The sequence below is a fragment of the Moschus berezovskii genome, chromosome 10, assembly GCF_049115385.1.
Source record: "Moschus berezovskii isolate FMDL1 chromosome 10, NW_MosBer_1.0, whole genome shotgun sequence".
Taxonomy (NCBI): Eukaryota; Metazoa; Chordata; class Mammalia; order Artiodactyla; family Moschidae; genus Moschus; species Moschus berezovskii.
In genome coordinates, this window is record NC_142469.1 from 32,645,700 (window position 1) to 32,658,938 (window position 13,239).

At 35.9% G+C, this 13,239-nt stretch overlaps 1 protein-coding gene across 12 annotated transcripts in view; it reads left to right on the plus strand.

Moving 5' to 3' along the window:
- Window positions 1-2,864: 2,864 nt before the first annotated feature.
- Window positions 2,865-13,239, plus strand: part of TRDN (triadin) — a 424,466-nt gene continuing 414,091 nt past the window's right edge. For 5 of the 12 annotated variants that reach the window (XM_088840569.1, XM_088840572.1, XM_088840575.1 and 2 more), the window contains exon 1: window positions 2,867-3,375. In XM_088840569.1, the coding sequence (XP_088696695.1) occupies window positions 3,354-3,375 (22 nt within the window). In that variant the 5' untranslated portion in view covers window positions 2,867-3,353. Of the gene's footprint in view, window positions 3,376-13,239 lie in introns of all 12 variants that reach the window. The other 7 variants (XM_088840567.1, XM_088840568.1, XM_088840571.1 and 4 more) reach the window with 3 other exon arrangements.

The window sequence follows — 13,239 nt, forward strand, 5'->3', positions numbered from 1 at the left end:
TATTATATAAATTTTAATTATTTTTCTTCTGTTTAACACTGATTTAAGTATAGGTTTTTCAAGTGTAAGCTGTTCATATCTGTAAATTAAGAAACAGAAGATCTTAAGAAGTGACTCTAACTTTACTTTCTCTCAAATATCCCTAGTCCTTAAAAAATAGGTGACTGAAGATAACTAGCTACTTACTTCCATTTATATCTCTATTCACTATAAAAACACAGATTGGCACTGAACAAAGCAATGTAGTATGATCTTTAAATGATTAATTTTTTAAAATGAAATTGTTTTTGATTGTTTTTTTTGGTGGAAACCAAAAGTCATAAAAAGAGCTCTCTTTGCCTTCTGAATCTTTTTTATATTCTAAAATTCAGCATAGATGAAAATATCTTGCTCAGAGTCAACTATAGAGTATGTCTTACCAATTGTTAGTTTATGATAACAGCTGACAGAGCAGCTAGATTTTTTTTTAATGCTCTAAGAATGAATATTTTTGGCTGCTAACTTGGATATTGAGAATATCTAGTGAAAAATCACAAGGGGTAATAATCAGTATAATCAGGTTGGAGATGCAGCTTGGACTGAATGAAGCATTTTCTAGGAGAAAAAATTTTCGTGATTTACCATTGACTTATTTAAGACCAGATCAGTTAATAATGCATATAGGAACAAGTGTCCTTGTATGCAAAACCAAAATAAGCTTTTTTGTGATGATCCTACAGTAATGAAAAATGTGAAAGTACATCAGAAGCTATCACTGAAAGAAGTGACAATCATCACTTTTAGGTCATGTTGACAGATCCCAACAAATTGGTGAGATCCTGTTAAAGCGAATACTTGTTAAAAATGAGAAAACCAAAAAAAAAAAAAAAAAGAAGAAGAAAAGCAAATGTATTGTTTGTAATATTTTGTTCTTTGAATGTCCTGAAGAATGAGATGAGTACCTTTAGAAGAATGTCACTTGCTTTGTTTTGGAAAGCTTTTCTGAGTTCCATTTGAAACTCAAAGACATATTTTATGAATTGGGTTTCAAATAAGTTGAAAAAGTTCTAATAATTTTTCAAAATGAGAAATATACTGAGTTCTTAATGTCTAGAAAATTCATCAGCTCTTCCAATAAATGGGTTAAAAAACTTATTACCCCATAAACATGTTTAGCTAGAGTATTTTTACTCTTCTTTTTGTTTCTAGTATGACATGAAATTAGTGATGGGGCATTTAAGAGTAACATCAATCACTGATCTTGCACTGTAGTCTTATTTGAACATTTTCATGTAAATTCTTAATGAGTTACATAAGGAATTACTATTTCATCAGTTAACTACGGTGAAAGACTATGAAAGTGATTGACAAACGGAAATTCAAGGCACAATGTTTTCTTCAAGTTAGTAGCAGTATGGTGATAATGGAGATGCCTTTGGGGGCTCTGCTTTTAGGCTACCTCCTCCCTGCTGTAGAAAATAGATACCAACCCAGTGTTCTACGGAAGTGCTGGGAGGAGTTCGCATCTTCCCACCCATTTTTGTTGTTGTTGTTGTTTAGTAGCTAAGTCTTGTCCGACTCTTTTGTGACCCCATGGACTGTAGCCTGCCAGGCTCCTCTGTCCATGGGATTTCCCAGGTAAGAATACTGGAGTGGGTTATTGTTTCCTCCTCCAGGATATCTTCCAACAAAGGGATCAAACCCATGTCTCCTGCATTGTCAGGTGGGTTCTTTACCACTGAGCCACCTGCAAAACCTTTCCATCCACTGGTGGACCTAATTTGTTGTGGTTCCCCTTACCTGCAAATGGCACTGTAAGCCATAAGTCTTGCCTCTTCAGAAAGATCAGACTTGAAGTCAAAAGCCTCAAGCCTAACCCTAGGTATAGAATTTTGTATAAATCATGAGTGTTTCCTGGAATTATTTCTTCAGTTGTGAATTAAGATTGCTTACTCCCTAACTCATTTATTCAGCTGGTATATGAACACTTTCTTTTGTAGGAATTAAAGCAGCAAATACAGAGCTGCCAACATGGAGGCAAAGGATACAGCTGTCGAAGCACTCTTCTGATGTTGAAGTCCTTTCTGATCTCTGAAGTACCATGCAAATTCAAGAGGTTCCGGCAACCAAAGGCAGCAAGTTAAGGCTAAAAGTTTAAACCACAAGCATTCGTTAGGTTGAATGTGAGAATAAAATAAAAGATAAGTGTAGCCAACGTCCGATTATTCACAGATTGGCTAGAGTGTGTGATTATCAATGCCCTTTGATTCTCCTCTCCTTCTAACTGCCAACTACTGAATATTTCTCTGCTCATTAACACCTGTCTAGTAGTGGGAAGGTGAACTGCTAATCAGCCAATTTGGCTAACTGTTGGCTGCTATGATCCTTTTTATTTTTTTGAAGTTGAGGTAGAGAAAAGTTGAAATCTTTTATTAAAATATGAGCTGTGGACTTCTAAACTTTATACCACCTTTCCTTTTCTTTTATTGCATAGATAAATTCAGGTATTTTGTTTTCATGAAAGTATTGAAAAGAATGAAAAATCTAGTAATTCATCAGTTCTCAAATATCAATACAACTTTTCATTACATACTTCTTATCGGCCAGTGTTTGGAAAATCTTAATCTCCTACAAGAAACCTTCAGGATTTAATATTTGCAACTTCAAGTGTAGCCCTATATAAATAACTGCTTTTGCTCAGTGGATTTAGACCAATAGGGAAAGAACTTGGAGAAAATGACAAGACTACCCTCCCCTTTGCTTCTGGTAGACATTACAGGACCCTCCCCACACCAAATAAGGGGATGAGGAATGTTCTGAGCATTAAGGGCACTAAGAATAAATCTGAGCTATTACGGATAAGATTACTTCCAACTCTTTATTTTATGTTTTCTGACATGGATCCCCAAATCCGTAATTATCTTAGGGAAACTGCGGGGGCTTAGGCAGTACTTTTGGTTCCTTTGCTTTTTTTTTTTCTTTTTGGCCTGTCTCTCTTTGGGACTAATGAACTTGTGGGTGTGTGTGCATGTGTGTGAGTGTGTGTGTGTGTTCCTCTAGAGTGCCAAAAAAAAAAAAAACACAAAGTGCTGAAGAGTCCTAGGGAGATGAAGCTATTTTTATTCGAAGCTGATACTTCTGCCTGAGCCACAAGTGCTGCCTGGAAAGGGCTCAGGTTGTTTCCAGGGGGAGAACTCTGCAGAGAAGAGACAAAGTTCAACAAGACAACGAAAGAGCAGCAGGAACAGCCAGGAAAAGGAAGAGACCTCACGCTTTCACACAGAGCCCCCTATCAGAGTTCTCCAGTCCTGAAGTATTCTGCAAAGTGCCACTTGACCGGAGTTCTTGCCTGCCTTTTTCTTTCTCCAACCACCATGACTGAGATCACTGCTGAAGGTATTGCTAGCATTTTCCAATAGTATCGACTAGGGGGTAAAAAAAGGTAGAAATTGACAGTCCCATTGATGGTCAATGTGTCCTCTTAGAATGTTGCTTCCATAGAGTTATGTTGATCAGTGATTCTATATGGGATCAGAGAAGTGGGTTTGGGAGCTGAGAAGTCTCCCAAACTGGCAGGTCTCTGTGTTGGAGAGTGAAAAGAGGTTTCTCTGAAATTTTGCATGTGGAAACTGTTCTTTGTGATGCCAAAGTTCCCACTGTTATCACCCACACCTCTATAAATAGCTATGGTCATATAATGTTAGGGCCAATATCTTACCTAGCAAAAATGACAAGGTTTGGGTGCAAGGCTGGAGACCACAATGAACTTAAAATTTTACACTTAATGTTTAAACTTAGAGAATTGATTTTGACCATTTTTACTTTATGATATGTCAACTTGGAGATCTTAAATTTGTTTATCCTTTCTAACTCAAGTATATAAATATGCACACACACATATATAAGATTTATATACCTACAAAATGTGTATATATGTAGGTGGGTATCAGAGAAAAGGTTTAGAATTGCACAAAATCACTGTAGATCAGTATAATTTTAAAAATAAAGTAATTAAGCTTTTGCTTCTGATTTTTTTCACACACTCATGTCTTTTACCTCTACGTGATAAATTCTATATGAAAGTCAGTATTTCCTGTTTTAATGCTTATTCTGAAAAGGTATATGTCACAACTTAAAACCTCTTTATTATTCAACCATGATAGCAATCATTTCACTCAGATAGAATGTATGCAAAATATATGTACACATGTATATATATATATAATATATTATATATAGATATATATAAAAGATTCTTTAAAACAGCCTAAAGCATTTTGAATACAGACACAATCCAGTTCTAGTTGGGGTAAAAATTTGGGAGGTGGATCTAAAATTTGCTTCTGACAGCTGTAAGCAAATCAGACAGGTGGTGCTCTTCACAGCTTCCAAGACTAATGCTGAGCTGGTTTGTTTTCAATCAGACAACTGAAAAAGAGAATGTGTGGTTTTGGATCTTTGGGCAGCCATTAGTATGGGCACAGAGTGATTATAGAGTCTAAGACTTCCAGTCAGTATTTATAAGGAGAATTGTCTTACTTTCACCGTCCACTAACAAATTTAGTCTAGCACCCCAAATTAATAGAAATAATTACTGAGAGATTTCTATGTATTCAGGCATTTTGCTCCAGACTTTATGTACTTATTTATACCTCACACAACTCAATTAAGTTGGCATTATTATCTCCATTTTTCAGACAGAGAAACTAACTCAAATGTTTGGAGACTTCTGAAAACCACAGCATTGCCAAGATTAGAAGTCAGCTCCCTTAAATCTAGTTTGTGTTTTCTCATTTCTCTGCGAAGATATCAAATTTACTCTTTACCAATTTTAGTTCAGAATTTGCTAGCTCAATATAAATAGCATTTTTTCGTATTCCTTAGATATTCTGCATCATGTGACCTTTAGATTGTCTTTAAGACATCCATCTATAGAAATGTCTCACTTAGCCTTGCACAAGTTGTCAAATGCCTGTGAATATGTTTCCCTTCTTCTGTATGGGTTGTGAACGGCCAACTGATTCAGGGTCACTTGGCCAAAACATTTTTTGCTGGCCTGTGAATTATGTTCTGCAGGCCGTTTGTTCTTGATTAATAAATATTTTTACAGGAAAATTCCTGATTATAAAATAGAACTTATGTTTCTGTCTTCTCCCTGTGGAGAATTTAAGGGGTTCTTAGAAGACCTCTTGTCACCTGTAAAATATCATTGAATTAATAATGAATTAAAAATATAAAAATACCATCTAGGTCCTAGATGATGGATATTTCCTGTACTCTGGCTTTAACCGTTCATAGGATCTTTGTCATTTGAACTTCACGGATTAGTTATGTACTTTTTTCCTTTTCTGGAATGCCTTATTAATCATATTTCTCAAATGATAATTAGACTGACAACTCAGATGAGCTTACTTTTTAAGGTTAGCAGCACAGTCATTCTCTGTGGCCCTCCAAAGTGTCTTGCCTGCTGCTCTACTACACTCCTTTTATTTTGTCTTCATGATTCTCACTTTTTGTCCCCCAGCTACAATAGCCTTCCTTCAGTCTTTTATAAAAGGTGTACTTTCGTGCCAGGGCCATGGTACAGGTTGTTCCGTCAACCTGAAATAGTCTGTCCTCTCATCTGCTATAGTTCTTTTGCCGCCACTTTGGACACATTATTGAAATCGAAGTCCTGCATCAGTAGGACTGATTATTTTTCTCATCCACTGATCACAAAGTAAACGAACACCTTGTAGCACTTAAGACAGAGCTGGATTAGCTCCTTAGAAAGCTTAAGGCTACTGTCCTCACCTCAGTTCTTGTAAAACTGAAGGTCATGGATATTATATGACTCTCTTGTGGTCATTGATAATTGGGGAGGTCTGAGAATAGTGTTCATGTTTTTTGTGGTACTTACTCAGCTGTAAAGCATGACTTATCTGTGCACCTTGCTGAGTTCCTCGAATAGATCATCACTGCATGTCATAAACTGGATTATTTCATCTGACAGAAGAAAGGAAGTAATTTTAGATATGGAGTTGTGTTTCAGGTACAGAGCAATAGATTAGAACTAAAATTAGAACAAATTTGAACCCCAAAGGACATTAGGGAAACAATATATTTGATTCTAGCTATGATAAATTAATACAAATAATGATAATAACTCACTTATTCAAAAGACATTATTTGTCAGATGTTAAGCTTGTAATAATGACCATTTAAACCTCAGGACAGCAAAATAAGATAGATGCTTTTATCATTGCTATTTATAGAATAAGAAGCTGAGATTTAGAGAGGTTAGAAATTTGCCTAAATTCATACAGCTATATACAGTGTAGGCGTGCTGTGATTCATGGGGTCGTGGAGAGTCGGACATGACTGAGCAACTGATCTGATCTGATCTGAGGATTCACACCCAGATCGCTGACTCCAGAGTCATGTTGAATACTTCCTTTTGTTATGTGAGACTAATGCTTAGCCTGAAGTAATTCAGAGGTTAAGAGAGACCTGTACTAGACCCCTGTTCTGGTTTGGGCCCTGCTACATTGGTTAGGTTAGGTATAGCTCCAGACTCCAAACAGCACTAAGATTTAGAATTATAAATAGCCTCGTACCTTCTTTCCAGAGGCCCAGTTAGTCCTAGACAAGTGCCAAAGTTAGCTCTGCCTTCTGAGGTTCATATGAACTTTCAACTAGTAATTTCAGCATTTGTATGACAGTATGTATCACTCAAAAGGTAAAAAGAATTTTTGAGTAGTTTTTGATAACAAAGTAAAATTTAGTTAATTCTTAATGACTTTTTTGAAATGATGAAGACTTTTTAAAAAGTAAAGTATGTAATGTTTTCAGTTTGCCAGTTAGCTAATATACGTCAAGTTGTTTTATGATAATATTCATATAACTGAATCTCCTGGCCCAAGTACCCTCAGAATATAGGAAAATAAAATTTTGTGCAATAGATTCAACTTGGTAGACATCCTATATACAATTAAATTGGCATTTGCTCGAAGAGTTAGTTAAAGGAAATTCTCTTTTTTTCAAGTTTATGTCAGACTGTCAACTTCTGAACTTTATACAACTTCAGGGTTCAGAAGGGTTTTTGTAGTATGTATGGAATTCTCCCCTTACTATTAGTTGAACCACATTTTACTGCTCTGTAACAGATATTCGAGAGGATTTGATGATCCAAATTAAGAGCAAAAATGGCCATTTATTTTTTGTGCTGCACTGATTTAACACAAGAGTATCCATTGATGAGCTCAAGAAAAAAAAAAATTAAAAATTCACAGCCAGAATGTTTAACGCACACAAGTTATATTATACAGAGTAACAGATGGTGGAATTAAGAGGAGAAGATGCAACCTACATCACGTCTAGGTTTATCTCGCCAAACCCAGGAGTGGAGATGACGCCTGGGAGGGAAAGGAGACCTAAGGGGAGATGACTTGGGTGTGGGAAAGGAGGAAGAAGAAGCACTAGGTTCAAAGCTTAATCTGTTCTGGGTTATGTTCTCCTGATCAAGAAAAGCAATGCACCACCTACAGAATATCATTTTTAGCTCCAGGAACACATTTTAAAATTGTCATTGACAAGCCAGTACACTCACAACAGGAGGACTGTGATGGTAAGAGGTACAGCGAAATAAAAAGAACTGTTCTCAGTCACATCCTTTAATTGAAAGTTAGATTTTTTTTCATTTTGTAGCACTAGAGGGCACTGCAAAGACCCATGGATAAAAAGGTCTGGAAGCCACAAAAAGGGAAATTGTTGATGAAATATAAGGCAAACATAATCAACCATTAAAACAATACCTAGAACTGACTCTTCCTACTAAAAACAGGAAAAAAAAGAGCAAAAGAAAAACAGAAAAGAAAACCAATGAAAGAAAAATAATACAACCTTGAATTTTCAAGAAACAGAATAATAAGGAATATGTTACAAACAGCATCATATTATGCAGTCAGCACAACCCAGGCTGTGGTAACCTCTACATCACAAATAACCTTCAAGTAAGTTACTAGGAATATAAAGAGATACCAGGAAGGCTATAGATTAAAAAAAATGCAAAAACAAAGCAACATACCACAATGTGTAGAATTGTTAGATCATGAGTCAAACAAACTTAAAAAAATCTATGAAATAATTGGAAATTTGATAGATGCTAGACTTTAGATGATACTAATAAATCATCACATTTATGGTGGGATAATAATATCGTGGTTATGTTTTTAAACTACATATTATTTGGAGATTGTTGTTGTTATTCAGTCACCAAGTCATGTTCGACTCCCTGCAAGATACATGTACTCAAATATGGATGAGATGACATAATATTTCAAATTTGTTTCTACATAATATGCCATAGAAGAAAATAGATGAGTTGTTAGGTAGGGATTGGCGGTAGGGATTGGCCATGAATTAATTACATTGGGACTGATGAAGGGTACGTAGGGTTTCATTATAATATTCTGCCTACTTTTGTAAATATTCAAGCTTCTCTATAATAAAGAGTTAGAAACAAAAGAGCAGAGCTGATTTTTTTAGTAAATAAATTTAAGAAAACAAAAGTTTATAGTAAATATAAGGTCAGTGACTCTCTTGGCCACCAAATTTATTCATAAGTGTAAATCACTATCTAATTGAACAATCTGTAGGTATTGAAATGGAAACCAAAACTGTTCATATTAGAAGTGTCCAGAGATCTCCTTTATATTTGTAACAACATACCAGGAAATAATGATTTTCAGATATGTTTATTATAATATGGAAATCTTTTGCTTAGTTTCATAACATTTCTTGGTATTATTACTGACATTAATGAGAAACTTTAGTTAGCAACAGATCATTTCTGAGATGGTCCATGTGAAAACCTGAGAAGAGATTAAAAACAAGGATCAATATGATGCAAGAAAAAATAGTCCTAAAAATGCGATGGTCAGGAACATCATATTTGTCAGCGAATGTCGAAGTCTTGTGTGACTATGTCTTTTAAATATTACAGAAATTCTGAAAGGCAGATATCACAAAGATCTCATCAGTCTGACTAAATATCTCTATCTACTGTTCAAATTGAATTTAGAAAAGAGAAGAAAAGCAGAGTGTGAAAAACAGTGGCCTATATATTAACAGCTCACTAAAAAATCAGAGAGAAAAGCAGTACAGAGCTGAGGGAGGGCATCATTAAAATATTAAAGGCAGTGTGATAGAGTAGGAAGTGTGTGGAGTTTCAAGTCGGAAATCCTGTTTAAGCCCTAGGTGCACTACTTAACCTTAGGTGGGCTGGGAGGATGGGGGCGGGGCCATACCTGGCTAGTTAACCTTGGTTCCGTTCCGTCGCTCAGTCGTGTCCGACTCTATGCGACCCCGTGGACTGTAGCCTACCAGGCTTCTCCGTCCATGGGATTCTCCGTCCATGGGATTCTCCAGGCAAGAATACTGGAGTGGGTTACCGTTTCCTTCTCCAGGGGATCTTCCCGACCCAGGGATCGAACCCGGGTCTCCCGCACTGGAGGCAGATGTTTTAACCTCTGAGCCACAAGGGAAGTCCTAACAGTGGTTAGTAGTGACTAATATGACCAGAGGAAATTTTCCAACTTTTTACAAGATTGTGCTCATTGGAGAATTAGACTTTTCTGAGTTATTCAAACCATCCGTGATACAAGAATCTGTAAAATTGGTAGTGAAAGTAGACAAAAATACATCTTTGTAGTGTCAGCCCTAGTTGGGTTTCATTAAGAAGCTTTTCTTTGTGGCTTGTGTTATTTATGATACTGACTCTTCTCCCCTGCCCCCAAGCACACAGTACTCATGGAAAAATGTTCTCTTTGTCAGCTTAAATGCTTCTTAATTTTTCCTATTTATTTTTGCTCATCATTGTGACTATAATTTAAAAATCATGCTACTTTTACAATGCAGAAGTGAATTGAGGCTATTCTAGCTATTATTCTAAAAGCTTAGGAATCCTTGGAGAGTTAAAGTCTCCAATGCTGTTTACATTAATTTTTAATCAGTTAACAATATTTAATATGAAAGAAACTTAAAGCAGTGCGACTAAGCAATTTTAAAATCATCTACATTGACCTTTGGGTTGAATATATCAATATGAAGGAGGATGCATAGATGGTTTAGATACTTCAGTCAAGCTTTTAGTTTTATAGTTACAAAGTTTAAAGTTTTATTATTTTCTTTTTTTCATTCAGATAAAAGAAAACCCTTTGGGGACATGCTTAATATATTTTTTAAAATGCATATTATTTAAGGTAACACATTTAAAAAGAGCAAATTAGGGGGGAAAACTTCATCTGGTAACTATGCATTAACATTACACAATAATTCTAAGTCTATGGAATTTGGGTTCTGTTCAAATTAAAGTTCTAAGAAGATCTGTCAAAGTTTTTTGCTCTCCCTATTTCCCATTTTCTCTCGATAATGTGAGTACCATGCATAATGTCTGATAGGAAGTGCTTATTTGAATGTCACATAAACACGTATTGCCCCAAGTGAGGGTTATGCAGAGATAGATGAACTTCCTGGTCCAAAAAGATAGTATTTTCCATCTTCAAAGGAAGTTAAAAAGAATATCCTTGGCAAATGTGTAATGAATGAAGTCCTGCTTCTCTCTGTACAAGTTATGCTCTCTAAACATCAAACATCTCCACATCTCCATGCCCCAAGTCAAGCTGTCAAAGGCGCAAGGAATTTACGATTTTGAGGGATCCTTTGGTATGTAAATGAGCTGTTTCCTCATAAATCTCAGTCTGTCTCACAAAGTATTTAAATATTGCATTTAAATATATATCATTCTGATATTTTCTAACTTAGTTTCTATGGCAGGGGCTGGGGCACATGGTTTTTCCTTAAACAAGTTAAAGATACAGTCGTGTAACCTAAAGGTGAAACTTTTTTTTTAGATGGCATGAGGCTAGAACTCACTATGGTAGATTCACTGTGGTAGACCGGTTTTATCCTTGCTACTCATTTATTATGTCATTCTCCTCTCCGTGACACAGGTTCCTGAAATGTTGAGAAAAACTAAACAAAGAAAGAGCTCTTAACATTTAAAATTTTGTTCAAGGGCATTGGTGAGCTTGTGGATGGGAAAGAATCAGTTTCCACTTATTTATATAACTTTCAAAATACATTTTTAGCTTGGTTTCCCTGGAAATTTTATTTTTGCTTTTTAAAATAAAATCATCATGTGATTAAAAGAATTTTCTGTTTGTGGTAGACATTTGATACAATGTCAAGACAAAAATGGCAAATATTATATGATACTCTTTGACATTCAGTGCTAGAGTATTATTTTTTTCTCTGGTTATTCTTATTTAACTTAATATAATTGCCTGGGGAAAAACAGTGTACTGTAAAATCTATAAGTTACCATTAAGATGGTAAAACTTCAAGCTTGTAAATTTAAATCTGCAGAAGTATTAGGTGTTACATTTAGAGAATAACAAAGTACATTCATTAAAAATATAGTAAAAATTTACAATCTATGGGATTAATTATCAACCTACAAGTGTATTTATAAGGCAGCAGGTCAAGTCAGAAGTTCTGTTGTAGTTGATATTTTAGCACATATTACACATCAGGCTGAATGTCAGACAATGGGGATGTGAAGAAGAATAACACAAGGTCCCTGGCTCTAATGTAGTAGATTTAAGAACAAGTAGGAAAGAGAAAAACTAATTTGGACAGATTTTAAAACATATGACTTCAGTTAGAATTTATGAATGATGAGTGTCATGCTATTGTTCATATATTTTATCATTAGTGAGCACAGATCTAAATTTGCTGAAAATAACTTCAGAATGAGTGTTCTGTTCTTGACTGATCAATTGCATTGCATGCCCTGTTGTGAAGGTGGCCACCTTGTGACTGGCCAAGGGGTAAGGGGATCAAGAGTGAGTTTGATCAATGTAGAGATGAAGAAAAAAGAAATGGGTGGTAGGTGAGAATTAGTGGTCTGTGGGAAGAAACCCTAGGATAACCAAGGTACAGAGTTACCTGGCTTGTAAATTTGGTAAAAACCCTGTCTTTTTGTTAAGGTACTTAATATTGAAAAGGTTGGATGTCTCACGTGGCTGATTTATTTTAAACTGTTTTGATCCCTGGTTTTTTCCTCCTATTTAAGTGTTCTCACACCATATCTCCACTGCTGCTTTTGATCCTAAAGTACTCTACTTTGAATATTTATGGAGCACTATTTCCAATTCATGAAGAAATAATGAAATACTAGCTGTCAAACAGGTACTCACTGAATAAGTTTATTCAGATTAATAGTGAAAAATAAGCTATAAAAATTAATTTTATGGTCAGTGTTGTGCTAAGTACTGTGAGAACTATTGTTGTACGCCAGTGGTCTTCTCAAGGTGTCCTATGAAGGCAGTGAATTAAACAGTGAAGCAAGGCAAGAAGGTTTTAAAGGTGCTAGGGAAAGGCCTTTTTCAAGAAAAAGATAAAGGAACATGATCCTTAGTCTAAGGTTCATAATATATAAACAGGAATCTTTAGCTATGACTAGATTAAAGCAATAAGTTAACAGAACCCTCTAGAGACTTTGTTCATAGTAATTGGAAGAGTTATATTACAAAAAAATAGTTTTGAAAGTTACCAGTTATCTCTTGGATTGAGTAGATAGATTTAAATATTGAGTTTCTGTTCAGCTTCTAGATTTGAAATGTCTTGTAGGTCTTGCTTAAAATGACTCTGGAATGGGTCCCTATCTTTGAGTGACACAGGCTGGCAGTACCCAGGTGTTTTGGAACAGAACATTTTATCTTTGTTCCATCACTCTGTAATTCACCTGTGGATGCAGAGGGGCAAAACTCCTGACATCCCAAAGATATTCATTTACTTAGTAAGCAGTTCAGTTCAGTTCAGTCGCTCAGTTGTATCTGACTCTGCGACCCCATGAATCACAGCACACCAGGCCTCCCTGTCCATCACCAACTCCCGGAGTTCACTCAAACTCATGTCCATCGAGTCAGTGATGCCATCCAGCCATCTCATTCTCGGTCGTCCCTATCTCCTCCCACCCCCAATCCTTCCTAGCATCAGAGTCTTTTCCAGTGAGTCAACTCTTCGCATGAGGTGGCCAAAGTATTGCAGTTTCAGCTTTAGCATCAGTCCTTCCAATGAACCCCCAGGATTGATCTCCTTTAGAATGGACTGGTTGGATCTCCTTGCAGTCCAAGGGACTCTCAAGAGTCTTCTCCAGCACCACAGTTCAAAAGCATCAATTCTTCAGCGATCAGCTTTCTTCACAGTCCAACTCTC